This window comes from Tupaia chinensis, unplaced genomic scaffold, assembly GCF_000334495.1.
Source record: "Tupaia chinensis unplaced genomic scaffold, TupChi_1.0 Scaffold148822_2, whole genome shotgun sequence".
In the NCBI taxonomy this organism is placed as follows: Eukaryota; Metazoa; Chordata; class Mammalia; order Scandentia; family Tupaiidae; genus Tupaia; species Tupaia belangeri.
Window position 1 is genome coordinate 414,599 of NW_006208670.1, and position 16,506 is coordinate 431,104.

General features: G+C 49.8%; 1 protein-coding gene across 4 annotated transcripts in view; it reads right to left on the reverse strand.

Moving 5' to 3' along the window:
• The window catches only part of ANKRD28 (ankyrin repeat domain 28), an 89,956-nt gene that overhangs the window by 21,169 nt on the left and 52,281 nt on the right, over nt 1-16,506 (reverse strand). For 3 of the 4 annotated variants that reach the window (XM_027769161.1, XM_027769162.1, XM_027769163.1), the window contains exons 9-17: nt 14,982-15,060; nt 13,736-13,850; nt 11,552-11,634; nt 9,066-9,129; nt 7,294-7,362; nt 5,807-5,947; nt 3,894-4,005; nt 1,889-1,915; nt 1,455-1,529 (exon numbers count right to left, since the gene is read on the reverse strand). In XM_027769161.1, coding sequence (XP_027624962.1) covers nt 1,455-1,529; nt 1,889-1,915; nt 3,894-4,005; nt 5,807-5,947; nt 7,294-7,362; nt 9,066-9,129; nt 11,552-11,634; nt 13,736-13,850; nt 14,982-15,060 — 765 coding nt within the window. Of the gene's footprint in view, nt 1-1,454; nt 1,530-1,888; nt 1,916-3,893; nt 4,006-5,806; nt 5,948-7,293; nt 7,363-9,065; nt 9,130-11,551; nt 11,635-13,731; nt 13,851-14,981; nt 15,061-16,506 lie in introns of those variants that run through there. The other variant, XM_027769164.1, reaches the window with a different exon arrangement.

Here is a 16,506-nt window from a genome sequence, read left to right on the forward strand (position 1 = left end):
CGGGAGGAGCGAAAAGGAAAAGGGGAGTGGTGGGGGAGGAGGAGCCGTGTCCGTTCTGCAAGGCGATGAAGACAGGAGACGGCCGGCCGGCAGGGGCATGTTCTCCACGACACTGAGCGGGCACTAGGAGCAGCAGAGGGGGGGTTCCAGGCTATGCTTTTTACCTCCACCCCCAGAACTCAGGAGCAAGCTTCCGCAGACACGCGCTGGCCAGGAAGGGCAGAGCAGCACTATTTGATGCAGAGCACGTTGTCACCTGCAGGCACAGCGAGGGCCCCGCGAGGACAGAGACGCAGACCCTGAAGGATGGACACTGGGCCAGTGGGGGGGCCTACGCGTGCAGGGCTCCGGGAGCCTTTGCTACAACGCTGTGGACAGAGTCCTTACAAGGGGAAGAGACCCGCCTCAGCACATGCTCAGGGGGTGACAGGTGGCCGTTTGGGTCTTCCGGGAAGGAGGAGGGTGACAACGGAGCAAGGACTGCCTAGTCACCGGCAGGTGTCATTTCTCTGCACTACTGGCCAAATGGCCATCTCCTCATTCTGGCTTTTCCCTTCCCGACACGTCTCCTGTGCGTGTCTAGGAGGGGTGCCGTGTTCTCAAGGGCCCCAAGGACAAGGACCCGGTGGGGAGCTGTGGCCCGCTTTCTCAGCTCTCCAGGACACGAGGCGACTGTGGGAGTGACTGGAGACGGCAGGTGCTGCGACATCGCGAGGACATCAGGGAGGCACCCGCAGTGCAGGTGAGAGGGCACAATTAGACCCACAGGAGACGGTTCACAGCATCTTATCTCTCAGGATGAGAGGTCTCACACGGCTAGGACAGTATCCTGCTCGCAACTCCCAGAGCCGCTCTGCCCCATCGGAATATGTTTTGTCTCAAAAAGGAATTCTTTCAGAATTGACTGACAGGAAGAGCGAGGCTGGGCTCTACTTGACATTGCCTAAGGCGGGTCGTTCTCGTGTTTGACTTGAATACCTGTTGTATCCTCCCCTCACCTCTCCCTCTGGATCGATGACATTGCGCGGGAATGCTCGTGGTAATCTCGCAGCAGGAGGGACAGCACAGATCATGTGGTCAAGGCCCAAAGCATCATGAACGAAAGGGGGACCCAACACACGAGAAGACACAACTAGAAGTACCACTAAGCGTGCGTGCGTGCGTGTGCGCGCGACTGCCATCTGTTCGGACATCAGAAGCCACTCCAACAGGGTAGTATGCTTTAAAATTCATGTCAGAGGCTTATTCACTCCCTTAGAAAAGGCCCTTGGGGAGTCCAAGGACCTCTTTTTAGAAAGGGGGACAAAAGGCAGAAGTTACTAAAGACTTCTCTGAGTTAACAAAGTGCTAATCACACGGCAACTATTACCAGGGCCGAAAGGTCAGGGGTTGGTCTGGGTCAGACGGGTACACACAGCCGGAGCAGGCCGGCTGGGAGTGGAGGCAGCACTCACCGCCAAGTGTAAGGGGCTGACTGTCGCCCTGTCATCGGAGTCGTTGAGCATGTCTGTCCCGGAGGTCTCCATCAGCTAGAAAGGAATGCGGTTTCACTGTCAGAAACGACGCTGAGACACCAGCGCAGCTCCCACCCCTCCTTCCTACCCGGCCCGAGCGTGCACCGTGAGCTGGTCGGATTCGGACAGAGCCGTCACGAAAGCATGCAGGGGCATAGACTAGGAGCCCTGGGGCGAGGAAGAGTCTGGGGTGGGAGTTCTACGTAACAGCCACTGGCAGCACCCCGCCCCGCCCCTCCACAGAGCTGGGCTCTGCCACTGCCCCTGCTCCCACAGGTGCGTGGGGACATCTCTGGCTTCAGCTCTAATGAGAGCAAAGAAATACACATATTACAGTGTTTTGAACAGCAGAGGGGTTATCAACTAATACTTACAACATCTAAAGGAGTTTCACTTGCAATCTGAAACAAAGGTTCAAACAAAAGTATTTAGTTTACGAAGTAGCCATATGTGAAGGCCCTACTCACAGAGAGCTTGGCTAGGGAGTGTGCCCTCACTGGAGAGACAGGAGGGGAGCACACACCGCACCCCGGGACGGCCATGTCACAGGCCTTCCCCCCTACTCCCTCCGGGGTTTTAGGCACACATGCACACGTCTGGGGTGCTTTTCAAGGCACTGGGTCCGGGACGTGTACAGAGCAATTAGCCACCCTCGCCACTGTGCCACCTGCCGGCCTAGGCCTTTGTTAATTTCTCTTCTAAACCTGTTGTCTTGCCTCTGAAATACTTAAGTCTTCTGGAGATCCACATAACCTAAGAAATTATTTATTTTCTTGTTAAATTGCCAGATGGCACGTGTGCTTGCCAGAAATGGAGATAGAGACATGGAGAAGCATCAAGTCACGGCGTGAGGTCACGGCGTGAGGTCACGGCGTGAGGTCACGCTGCAGCTGCTCCCTCATCTCTCCACCCTGTCAGTAGCTGAGGCACGCACAGCATGCCTGGCATGTCTCTCAAGGTGCTGGGGCTGGGATTCAAACCATGGTGGATCGGATCTCATACGGTTCTCATCCCTTAACCATTAGGCCATGGGGCCAGTGCAACACTGTGTTATTTTCTTTTCTCTTTTTTTGAGAGTTTTTTTCTATAGGACTCAGAAAGAGAGAGACAGGGGACCAGCAGTTAGCATAATGGCTATGTCGCTGGACTCCCACGTAGTCGACCGCAGTTCAAGTCCCATACCCGGTGGCTTAAACTCACGCCAGGCGCATGTGCGTGCGTGCCCAAGATCCCAAGAGGAGAATGGGGGAGAAGGGATTGTGGCGTGGCCATCCCCCCCGGGGGGTGATTTCCTGCTTTCTGTCTCTCTGTCTCTCTCTGTCTGTCTGGCGAGCGCACGCGCCCTATAGCAAAACACCTCTCAAAAAAAAAAAAGGGAAAAAGAGACAGAAAGCAAGAAATCTTCCCCCAGGGGGGATGGACATGCCCCAATCCCTTCTCCTCCACTGTCCTCTCGGGATCTTGGGCACACACGCACATGCGCCTAGCGTGGTTTAAGCCACCAGGTCCAGGACTCAAACTGCGGTCAACTACACGGGAGTCCAGCAACATAGCCATTAGGGCTACTGCAGGTCCTCACTTCGTTATTTTCACAGCAGAGTTTTAAATGCTACATTAAATATGTTAACCTCCTTTTTCTACCTTTTATAACCATTCTTGAATTCTATTTCTCCTTGATGTAAAGTCTAAGATTAGTACAAGCAAAGGAATCTTTCTTTTTAACATTGGAGGGTGCATGCACACGAGAAAGTGCCCGGCAGGAAGGTCCGGTTATGCTGCCCTCCTGTCCCTCCCGTCTGTAGGCCATCAGGATCTGGGGCACCTGCACACAAGCGCAGCCACGTGGCTCTGGCTCCCTCCTGCAGTCTGAATGACCGCTGCACAGAGCAGGGCCCAGCCCCATGCTCCCGGCCTTTCAGAAGCCTTCTCACATCTCACAGCTAAGAGCACCGTCCGAGTAACGCTCCACCCGCACGAGCAGTGCCACCCTTACTGCGAGAGACTGGGAACCCCCAAATACTCTGGGGTTGAGACAGGAGCCTTCCTCTCTCAGAAACTGGTATCTCCCACATGGCTACAGTTCTTTAGGCATTTATACAAAACTCGTTTAAAGGGAAGAAGTAGATGCTCCGTACACAGACCTGGAAGATATAAGGGAAGGGTTGAGTGGCCCTGGCAGGAAATTAAACTTTCTCCTTTCTTTTTGAAAAGAAAAAGGGAATGAGAGATACATTCAGTAAGTCAAGGGTCAACTTAAGAGGTATGTGGGATCTGAAAAGTCTAAAAAGCAAAACCGAGTCTGTTTCTCGTGCAGGTGCCCACTCTCACTGCGCTGCTGACTGCGCACCTGCTGCGGTCCCGACATGAGCTTGGTCTTACCAGCTGGAGGCACAGGCGGTGGCCGTAAGCAGCTGAGTAGTGGACGGCGTTGTACCCTTGCTTGTCTCGGATCCCGGGGTTCGCGTCGTTCCTTAACAAGTACTCCAGGCACCTGCACACGGCGACAGCACCCCACCATTCTGAGCCCTGCATCCTCACCAGTCACTTACACACCGACGATTTCATGATGCGTGAGTAACGGAAGAATTCTAAGAACAGTTGTACTATAAATCCTGACACTGACTCAAGCAAAACATTCCTAAGATGGTCTTCTGTATTCAAAGTAGGTAACTCCAAAATCCACGACAAGGCTTAGTTTTTGTTTTTTAAACATAGTCACAAGCTATGGTATCGCCTACTCCACTCAGTGTTTGACAGAATTAAATCTTGCTGGTAGTGAGCAGATGTTGGCAATTACTGCTTGTCTATCTAGAACACAAAGTGACTATCATTTCTCATCAGAAAGGTCAAGAAAGAGTCTTAGGAGACCAGCGGATTGCGTGATGGCTGTGTTGCGGCACTCCCATGTATCTGACCACAGTTCGAGTACCGGGTGGCCTAAGTACAAGCGAGAGTCTACCAGTGAAGCAGGCTATTTTAAGATAACTCCCTGATACCTGAGTACTGAAGAAAAGATTTATTTCAGGAAAGCAAAACAAGTAGGTTAAGTCCCTGTTTACTTTCTGAAGCAGGAAGTAAGTCCCACATTACTGACTACTTTCAAGTTTACAGCATTAAATGGTTTGAAATAATCTGTCACACATGCGTGTCTTACCAAAGACTCAGTGTTTGGGTTCACGTAACAAAACAAAGATACACTAAGCTGGCTGCACAAGCAAAATTCCTTCCATTGATGCGGCTTAGGTTTTGCTACACAATACAAACTGTCATAATTGCTTGTACTTAGGCCTTAGGAAGGAAGAGGCATTTCTGTTTGATCACTTACCTCTAGAGGACTTGGTTAAAGACTTCTTTGCTTTGTGAGGCAAGTAGGGTTAGTATTATCTTTAAAAAATACAACTGCAGGGACCAGCAGTTAGCGTAATGGCTATGTCGCTGGACTCCCACGTAGTTGACCGCGGTTTGAGTCCCGGACCCGGTGGCTTAAACTCACGCAGGGCGCATGTGCGTGCGTGCCCAAGATCCCGAGAGGAGAATGGAGAAGAAGGGACTGCGGCATTGCCATGCCCCCTGGGGGGTGACTTCTCACTTTCTATCTCTGTCTGGCAAGTGCATGCACCCTGTAGCAAAAACCTCTCAAAAAACAAACAAACAAACAAACAAAAAAACAAAAAAACAACTGCAGAAAAGCTAAATGACTTGTTCCAAATCTCCTGGCTAGGCTACGACAAGGTACAAGCTAGACCTCAAGATCTAGTCTTATGCTTTCACAAATCTTTAGCACAGCAGTTAATGAGCTAGACAGTAATAAAGCCTGTGTGTTTATAAAATACTGAACCACAAAATTACAGCAGCATGCTAGTTTCGACCTAACCTGCCGACACGGCCCATGTCTTTCCTTCTTCCCCTTCCCCTTCCCCATGATACACCAAGGCTGAGAAGTCAAAGGAAGAAGACATGGTGGTGACGACTAAAGTGTTTGTCTTGCAGGGAGGACAAAGAGGACCTTCGTCTTTCAGGGTATTTCATAAATGTTACAGTTTACGATGATGTGAGTTTCAAATCTGGATTAAACTTTTTTCTTGGAGGGGAAAAAAAAAAAGAATAAGAACCTTCGTTTTTCTTTCACCAGATCAATCAGCACTGCTGAGAGCTGACAGTGGAGATAACGAGGGTTTAGAGACCCGAGGAAGCACATCACTTCCAAGCTCGAGACTCAGGGAAGGAGAAGCAACAGCAAAGACAGGCCAGGGAAAAGGCCGCTGCCCGGGAGCGCCCGCCCCGGTACTTACTTGCCATCCGTGTCCGACGTGGCTGCGTAGTGCAGGGGCGTGCAGCCCCTCTCGTCGAGGTCGTTCACGCTGGCTCCCGACCCCACGAGAGCGAACAGGCACTGGTAGTTGCAGTTGGCGGCGGCATAGTGCAGCGGGGACCTTTTGTGCCCAGGTCAACATGGGAAAGACAAAAGCCGGGGACACACGCTGGTCAACAAGTGTGTGGCCCACACCGCGGGAGGAGGATGGAGGAGAGACGCCGTGGCCGTCCGCCTGCGGTGACCTCTCCCTTCCCTCTCTTTGTCCCTCTCTGTCGGGCACGCACACTCGTCCTACAGCAAGAACCAGAGGGCATTTTTTAACGGTCTGAGTGCAAGTGTTTACTTACCAGGGGAGAAGAAAAAGAGATACTCCCCAGTGGGCCATGGCCACACTACACTCCCTCCTCCTCCACCTCCTCACATCCCCTCTCACTAGTGCCCTGGGATCAGCCTCACGCAGCCTGGCTCAGAAAGGAACGTGCAGCTAAAACCGCACCGCTGCGTTCTAAATACGTGCAGCTCCAGGGGGTTCGCGTCTCTGTGGCCACAAGTGATGCTGACAACAACAGAGATCTCACGAGGGTAGGTGCCGCGGCTGTGTTCTCCTGGCCCCCCACAGGACTCCGGCACCCAGTGTGGCAGTGCGGGGTGAGAGCGCCTACCTCCCTCATGAATGGTGCGCAGGTGCCTAAAGGCCAAGGGAGCGCTTACTACTCAGTCCGAGAGCAGGGTGCTATCAAGGCTGCTGCCCGCCTGCGCATCTCTCTCCCTTTGCGAATGTTACTTTCCGTTTTGCTCTCTCAGCCTGGCTGCGGCACACACCAGGGCCCGCCAGAGGCTGGCCTAACGCCTCTGAACTCTGCAGTCACCTTCAGAACTGTAAGCCAAACGAGCCTCTTCCCTTCATAAATCGCCCCGTCCTCAGATGTCCTGTTACAGCCCCGGCATGCCCTGTGACTGGTAGCCTGGGGCTGTTATGGTCACAAGTAGAAGGCCACTGGTGAGACTGCCTATTTTGAAATTAAAGACTCTGTTTTTTTTTTTTTTTGGAGAGATTTTCACTATAGGGTGCGTGCGCTCGCCAGACAGACAGAGACATAGAGACAGAAAGCGAGAAATCACCCCCCAGGGGGGATGGTCACGCCGCAATCCCTTCTCCTCCATTCTCCTCTCGGGATCTTGGGCACGCACGCACACACGCCCGGCGTGAGTTTTAAGCCACCGCGTCCGAGACACGAACCGCGGTCGACTACGTGGGAGTCCAGCGACATAGCCATTACGCTAACTGCTGGTTCCCAAGACTCTTTTTTTAAAGGGATTTTTGCTTTAGAGTGCATCCACTCCCTTCACGTAGAGGGGCTCTCAGTGAGTCATGATCACAATGCAGATGGTCCAGTTCATTCTCAGGAGACAGACTAGGCAAGTAAAATGGAAGGCTCTCGGAGGAGCTCTGCCATCCCCTACCTCCCAAACTTGTCCTTCTTGTTGAAGTCGGCACCAGTATTCAGCAGAAGGTTTAGGCACTCCAAATTCCTATGGAAAGAAAGTAGTTGGGAAACTCAGTTGTCAGTGATTCTATGGTGACACTGGTAGACTCCAACAGGCATAAAATCTCATGTTCAAGTAAGTGTGAAAGTGAGTAAAACGGAACGATCCACATTTCATGAAGAACAAACCACTTAGATTCATCTTCTCTAAAATCTGAAGCCAACACACACATACTGACACACTGATAGGAAATAAGAAGTGAATCACGTTATTAGTAGGTAAAGGAAGATCGCATTTGTAAAGGAGCCTGAGCAGGGGTTAGAGACAATGTGTTTATAACCGAATGGTCTAAATCCAAGTGCCTTTTAATATTAAATGAAAATAGTTAAAAACCGTATCAACCTGAGAGCTCAGATAATGCCCAAGCCTGCTTCCCCTACCTTCCCCCCTAGGATGGTGTGCTCACTCACAGGTACCCCTCGTTAAAGCTGCAGGAGAGAGCGTCACCCACACAGGCACTCCTATCACCCCATCTGTGTGGCCTAGACATCACCACGTTACAGTGCAGACACAACTGTTGAGTGGTCAGAGCTCCAGCCTGCTGTCGCTCTCTGGAGGCCAGTTACGGAAGTCAGGTTTTCAGGTGACTCCTGAGGACAATGGAGCCACGCATGGCTCACAACCCACCTGACAGCCGTGACGGGCCTGGGAGTGCAGGCTGCGGCACACTCGTCACCTGAAGTCACTGGGGATCTTTAGATAATCGTACATCAAATAGCTTTTGAGAGGTCTAAATTATCAGAAGCATTAGCTTAGCAGCATGGCTTCAGAGACCGAGAATTTTAGTCTGTGTTTGTACTTCACTGAACCACCTCCCAAGTGGTGCTAGTCAGGGCCAGGTCCCAAATCTTCCCAGCTCGAGTTTCCCTCCTCTTATTATAGGCAAGGTATAAATACACCAGCAACATTTTTCTCCCTGAAGATATGATTTAAGGAAAAGCATCTATTTAAAGAATACCAGTACTATTCAAAGCATTTCCGGTATTTTGATCTTCCCATTTGAGAATACTTATTTTTATTTTAATAAATTATTAGTTTCTCATTCATCTAAAGATCATTTTCTCTTATAGAAAGCAATCTTCCCAGGGCTGGCAGGTGGCGTGGTGGTTAAGGGCGCTGGACTCCCACATGGCCGACCATGGTTTGAGTTCTGGACCTGGCGGCTTGCTTTCCCACTCCTCGCCTCTTTGGTCAAATTAAAAATAAATAAAGTTAAATAAAATAGTTAAAAAAAAAAAAAAAAAAGCAATCCCTCTCTGTCCCAGGTCTATCCCTTCCTCCACCTGTTACTTACGGCCCAAGTGGAAGAGAAGATGAACGAAGCAATTGCTGCTACCCGAGATGTCTCCACACTACCCCATCACATTCTGTTTCTTTTCTTTTAAATTTTATTCATTGTCATTATTTTATTTTATTTTATTTTATTATTATTACTTTTGAAATTGACCAGAGAGAGAGAGAGAGAGAGAGAGAGAAGGAAACTGAGAAAGCAAGCTGCCAGGTCTGGGACTCGAACCACGGTCAGCCATGTGGGAGCCCAGCAGCCTTAACCACCATGCCACCTGCCGGCCCCGACGTTTGGTTTCTTATTTCATAGTGGCAAGAACACTAATAGGAACAATGATAATAGAAAAAACTGCCCTGAAAGCTACCTTTATCTGAGAGAAATGAGAACACTAGTAACATACCCTCCAGCCGCAGCTGCGTGCAGACAGGTCCTTCCGAAATCATCTGGGGTGTCCACATCAAACCCTGCAGGGAGGAAGGCATCTTAGTACAGGGCTACACTTACTGCAGTGGCTAAGCCACATACAGTCAGGACACGGCGAGAGGCCACCCCTCCAAGCCAAACAGGACTATGACGCAAGAAAGGCGTGAACTTACTGCAGAGAAAAACATTAGTAATGTACAATATTATTAAACCCACTCACTAACGGATTGGGGGTTTTAGGACCAGTAGGGAGGTGTCTGTCTACAAGACCACAGGATATAATGAAATGCTATTTAGCGATAAAAGGGAATAAAGTGCAGGCTGAACAAACCTCATCCAGAATGCCTGGGCTGAAAGTATCTGAGGCATGCTACCTTTCTGGGACATTTGCATAAGAATAGCGGGCTAGGTCTTGGGACCGGAGTCCAAACACAAACTCATTCATGCTTTCGCACTCAGTGATGCATACGACACGGAGGTCATTTCAGACAGCATCTGCGTACCGGAACGTTTGACTGCGACCCTCCTACGAGGTCAGGTATGCAGCTTCCTATCTGCCAGCAGTCAGAGTTCAGATTTTTTAAGTGAGTTTTTTTTTTTTTTTTGGGGGGGGGGGGCTTAGGGTGTATGTACACGCAGTGGGGAGAGAAAAACAGAGACAAAGAGACAGACAGGGAAAGTGAGAAACCATCCTCTGGGGGACAGCCATGCCGCGGTCCCTTTTCCGCTCTCCTGCGGGGAGTTTGGGAAGGCACGCACATGCGCCTGGTGTGATTTTCAAGCAGCTAGGTCTGGGACTCAAATTGCGGTCAGCCGTGTGGTAGCCCAGCACCTTAACCACTACGCCACCTGCTGGTCCCACGTGGGGACTTGGAAGCAGTTCAGGTTTTAGATTTCTGAATCAGAGATGCCCAGCCTGTACCGATGGTGCTATGTGGCCAGTCCTTCTAATCGCCAGGCTGAGTGACAGAAGTCGGCCACGAAAGACCACGTGTTGGATGAACACATTCCCGGACAGAGACCAGATTACTGTCTGCTTAGGGCTGGGGAGGGGCAAGGAGATTAATTACTAACCGTGTTTCCTTTCCAAGGGATTAGATATTTTAAAACTGATTGTATAATGGTCACACATCTTTGTGAATATACGAAAATATTTTGAATTATGTAGTTTAAACAGGTGAATTATATGGCATGTAAATTATATCTCAATAAAGCTATTTATTCTGTCATGAAAAATGGGAATGTGAATGCTTACGGACACACACTTAACAAGAAAACAGTGCCTGTTTAGGCAGCACATACACTAAAAAAGAAATGAACACACTTTTACAATATTAAGAAAAAATACAGCGTCTCTCAATTTTTTCCTTTTAAAGAATTACTTAATTTTATTTATTACAATGACTTATTTATTTATTTTTAAATCGACTAAGGGCACGTGTGGTCACCACAGACAGAGAGAGAGAGGGAAAGTGAGGAAGCAAGTTGTCAGGTCTGGGCCTCAAGCTGCAGTTGGCCATGCAGGAGCCCGGGGCCCCACCACCAAGCCACCCACCAGCCCATTTCTCGCTCTTTATGCTTTTTTTTTTTTTTTTTTAATTTTCCCAGAAAGACCGTGTGCTTGCCAGAGACAATGAGACAGAGAGGGTGAGAGAGAAGCACCCAGCAATGGGGCATGTGTTTCAAGCCACTGGAAGCAGGCTAGCATGGCGAGGCTGGCGGCGCGGGATCCGGCTTCCTTCACGAGGCCATGAAGTCAGCCCTGCGCTGCTGACCTCCCCGACACCTTTCTAAGTCTGCAAGTGTGTGAGTGTGAGCACATGAATTCCTTTAACTTTTATTTTGCTTTGCTATGGGGCACGTGCAGTCACCAGACACAGAAAGAGAGGGAAAGAGAGAAAGTGAAACAGCACCCTGATCCTCCACAGGGTCGGCCACCACACGAACATCACACGGCGTGTTTCTCAGGCCTCTAGCTGCACAGCCGGCCACGTGGGATACAGCTGCACTGACCACACCACCAGGCTGGCCTGAACACAGCATCTGAACCAGAAATTACGCAGTAAACAAATCCACAAGCCTAGAAGGTACTGCAGAATGGCTCTAGGCTCTTAGGATGGAGCCAAGTCCTATGAGACATGCAAAGGAAGACGTTCTGTTCTAGACATAAAAGGACGATCCAGTAAGATTACGTTCAGGGCAGAGTAGCTGCTCTGAGACGGTGCACGTCCACGCCCCAGCAATACAGCGTAAAGAGAACCACAGAGAAGGAGCACATGTCCTAGGGTGGGGAAGTCAAGTCTTAAAATGAGAGAGCTCGACACCTTTTAAGAGGGTTAATGAGTGCTCCATACTTGGATCCAATCTGCACGTAATTCTGGAACGGCAGAATAGAGACTATCTTAGAATCTGGGGGGTTAGGGAGTTAAGAAAAACCAAACGGTCTGCGAAGGTTACACTCACCTGAAGACAGCAGTTTCCTGCAGCAATCGGAGAAGCCGCTCAGGGCCGCCAAGTGGAGGGGGAACATCCCATGTACGCCTCGCCTAGGCAACAGGAGAGTGCCTCCGTTACAACACGAGACGGACGCAGCGACTTAGAGAAGGACAAACGGCTTAGGTGGGAGTAACAAGAGAGTCAGAACCTCTAACTCCTTAGAGAGCGGGGTGGGGGAGAGCCCCGCCCAGTGCTCATGGCTGGCTCAGGAGCCCCTGCGGGCGCTACCCACTGGGTGTCGGTTGTCCCCCAACCTGTGACAAACAGAAACGTCTCTGGAGCAGACCCACCCTTGCAGTGCTGACACTGAACGCCACTCCCATGAGTGACACACGTGACCGTGGCCACTGCGGTAACTCCGAACTAGTGCAGAGTGTAAGCAGCCTAGGTCTGTAAGCTGGCAGAACGGATGAACGGAAATCTTTCACATTCTACAAAATGGAGGAGTCAGAGCTCCTCGGAGAGGTCTGGGAAGGCACACATGTACGCTGAGAGGGCTCCGTCAACTAGTTCATAGAGTTTTTGGAAAATTTCCAAAGAGGAATGTACAATGGCCTGCCTTCACCTTAACCACCCAGCACTCACAGAGGCGTGCACTTTACTTCACACTATTTACCGTTTGAAACTTGCTCACGGGCCAGCCTGGGACTTGGCTAAGGCGGCTGGATCCCACATAGCTTACTATGTGGTTCAAGACGCAGGCCCAGAGGCTGAAAAAGCATGCCAAGTGCATGTGTGTGAGTGCACAAAATCCTGAGAGACGGAGGAAAAGAGATGGCAGGTCCCCAAATCCTGTCATGGAGCTCACGTGGCAAATTAAAAAACAAAATATAGAAGCCAAAAATCCCTACAATTTTCTAGTGTTCTTGGAGAAAAGTGTGAAGAAACTATAGCTGATGGCATTAAATCCCAGACTGTCCGTGACTCTGAGGATGGCGCATTGGGGACCAGCAGGGGTGTGGTGGTTAGGGTGCTGGACACCGGGGACCAGCAGGGGTGTGGTGGTTAGAGTGCTGGACTTTGGGGACCAGCAGGGGTGTGGTGGTTAGGGTGCTGGACTTTGGGGACCAGCAGGGGTGTGGTGGTTAGAGTGCTGGACTTTGGGGACCAGCAGGGGTGTGGTGGTTAGGGTGCTGGACTTTGGGGACCAGCAGGGGTGTGGTGGTTAGAGTGCTGGACTTTGGGGACCAGCAGGGGTGTGGTGGTTAGGGTGCTGGACTTTGGGGACCAGCAGGGGTGTGGTGGTTAGAGTGCTGGACTTTGGGGACCAGCAGGGGTGTGGTGGTTAGGGCGCTGGATGCTGGGGACCAACAGGGGTGTGGTGGTTAAGGTGTTGGACTCCCACATGGCCAACTGCAGTTGAAGTCCCGGACCTGGTGGTGTCCTCTCTCTCTCTCTAGTGAACAAACATGCCCTACAGCAAATTAAAAAGATGAAAATAAATTAAATTAAAAATTCTTAAAAAAAAAAAAAAAAAGATTTAGGAGTGACATATTCGAAAGCTCCATAAAAAAAAGATGGCACCTTGGTTCGAAATCAAGAATGGGATGAAAAGGGAGGCACATTAACAAGAAAACCGGAAGGTGGAAAGCCAGAGACGGACTGCACCGTGAATAACGTCCCTGTACTGGGGCCTATGGGGAGCGATGAACAGTACAAACACGATGATCGACGTTTAAGAGTGTACACAGGCCTGAGACACGCCAACGTCAGAGCAGCTACTTCTGCGGAGTACATGCAGGAGCGGGCCCTCCTTCCAAATGAAATTTTACATGGGAACTGCTCTGATCAAACTGGGGGACCAGGGACCCTGCTGCAGCACCCGAGGAATTCCTGATGTGCACTGCACCCTGAAACCCTCCACTTACAGGTAGTATTTGGATGAGAAAGGAAAGCATTGGGAATGTCCGTCTCCAGGTCTTTAAGACATCGGGAGCAAACGCCAGAGACTGCAAATGACAGCTCTGACCCAAGCTGACAGTGCACGTACTGACAAGGAACTGGGGTCAAATAGGGACTGCCTGACCCACGCCGTCAGTGTGAAAGACAAGGGGAGGCTGGAGCAGCGCGGCACGGACGCCCAGGTCCCCCTTCCACGGGAGGACCACGGCAGGTGGGCTCGCTCCCTCTGCAGCCCGCCCCGCCACTCACTTCGCCGTGTCCGCGCCGCTCGTGATGAGCGTGTTGATGAGCAGCTCGTGGCCGTACCGCGCCGCGACGTGCAGGGGCGTGTTCCCGTTCCTGTCCTCACAGTCGATGACGGCTCCTGCAGGGCGGACGTGCTGTCAGACACCGGAGAGCAGTACCGGACGCGGCTGAGGAGGACGCCTGGGTGCGGCAGCTCTACCGGGGCCACTGGGCACTCACTGGTCCCGGCTCCAGTGCTGCAGCCCTTACACTTAAAGCACTTCTACAAATCGTGCATGGCATGCGAACAGACTTTAAACCCACAAAGTGGTTCCGGAGTCCGATAACTTTGGAAACCACTGTATTAAAAAGAAACTAAACACATTTCTTTAAGGAAGACTCTCTGGAGTTTTGACGCAAACTACGCACACCATCAGGAGGATGCGTGGTGCTTCAAACTACCTGATTATGAGCTGCGACTGCTTTTCCTACCACTCGCTGTCTCCAGGGCAAAATACTAACAAATGGTGATTTAAATACGCCTAAAAGTCTTTTTTACACAAAAGTTTAGCTTGCCAAGCACTAAACTGGATACAAACAAATGCGATTTCAGAAAATAAGCTAAAACTCTAAAAATAGTTCACAATATTCAAAAGGAAGAAAATGACCCAATGGAGTACACACAGGGACACAGAGCACACACCGTGGTAGGGGTAGCTTCTACTCAGTAATACTGAGATCAAAGTGGACATTAACGTGGGAACCAGCAGTTGGCGTAATGGCTATGTCGATGGACTCCCATGTAGTCGACCGCGGTTCGCGTCCCGGACCTCGTGGCTTAAAACTCATGCCGGGCGCATGTGCGTGCATGCCCAAGATCCCGAGAGGAGAATGGAGGAGAAGGGATTGTGGCATGGCCATCCCCCCTGGGGGGTGATTTCTCGCTTTCTGTCTCTATGTCTCTCTATGTCTGTCTGGCGAGCGCACGCGCCCTATAGCGAAAACCTCTCCCCCTCCAAAAAAAAAAAAAAAAAGTGGACATTAACGCTAGTGAGATAATGTTTTTATATCAGAAAAACAAAATAAAAATAAGTGAAAACAAAATTATAGACAATCTCTACACACGGCATTTTCTCCTCTACTGTTTGATCTTCATGAGTTCTAAAATGAAGTATTACAAACATATAAACTGCAATGACATCTCCTTAATACCATTCAACTTGTGAATGTTTTTACTATATTAAAGAAAAAAAAAAAAAATACTTTTTACCACTCTGGATAATGGTCTGTGATCTGGAGAATCTACCGTGGAGTGCGGTCATGTGCAAAGGGGTTTTTCCATCTTTACTCTGAAATAAACAAAACATTCAAGTTATTGTTACGGCCATAATATGCAATCCATATATTTTAGATTTTTTTTTTTTTGGAGAGGTTTTCGCTATAGGGTGCGTGCGCTCGCCAGACAGACAGAGAGAGAGACATAGAGACAGAAAGCGAGAAATCACCCCCCAGGGGGGATGGCCACACCGCAATCCCTTCTCCTCCATTCTCCTCTCGGGATCTTGGGCACGCACGCACACGCGCCCGGCATGAGATTTAAGCCACCAGGTCCGAGACGCGAACCGCGGTCGACTACGTAGGAGTCCAGCGACATAGCCATTATGCTAACTGCTGGTTCCCGCAATCCATATATTTTAAACATCCTCTCGTACCTTTATTTTCTAAACTATTACCCAAGGTCTTTTTTTTTTTTTTTGGAGACATTTTTGCTATAGGGTGCATGTATTTACCAGAAAGACAGAGACAGACAGAGAGACAGAAAGCGAGAAATCATCCCCCAGGGAGGATGGCCATGGCCATAATCCCATCTCCTCCATTCTCCTCTCAGGATCTTGGGCATACATGCACACACACCCAGCGTACGTTTAAGCCACCAGGTCCGGGACTCAAACTGCAGCTGACTACATGGGAGTCCAGTGACATAGCCATTATGCCAACTGCTGGTCCCAATTACCCAAGCTTTAAATTTTACTGAAGATTATGGAGGTGAAACAGCTATCCAAAATTATAGATCTATTTTTTTAGTGCGTGTATTATAAGGTATGAATTTATACACACAGAAACCCATGCTTACGTAGTCTGTAAAAAGCTCTGTGCGGAGTGTGAGGTACATACAGTCCTGATACCAGTTCTACTCCATAGGTGGGGAAAGAAAACACAATTTTACCAAGAGATTTAATCCATGAAATGATGCACGTAGCTGTACCAGAAGTGGATGTGTATCCCAAGCTGCATTCAAGATTTCCTGGTGATGAACAGCTTTCCTTCTAAGAAATCCCAAATGCCTACCTCCTCCACCAAGTTTAGCCACTATACCTCACTGAAAAAACTGTATGTATTAATTTATTATTGTTATAAAAATATTAGCTCACTTAAAAATAATCAGATTGGCTGTGGATATGCGCAATTTCACGAAGTAATTCTTTTATTTTTTAAAAATTATTTTATTTAACTTTATTTACCTATTTTAATTTGATGAGACAAAGACAGAGTGAAAGAGAGAGCGAGAGGGAAAGCAAGAAAGCAAGCCACAGGACCAGCAGTTAGCGTAATGGCTATGTCGCTGGACTCCCACGTAGTTGACCGCGGTTCGCGTCCCTGGACCCAGTGGCTTAAAACTCACGCCAGGCGCGTACGCGTGTGTGCCCGAGATCCCGAGAGGAGAATGGAGGAGAAGGGATTGCGGCGTGGCCATCCCCCCAGGGATTGATTTCTCGCTTTCTGTCTCTCTGTCT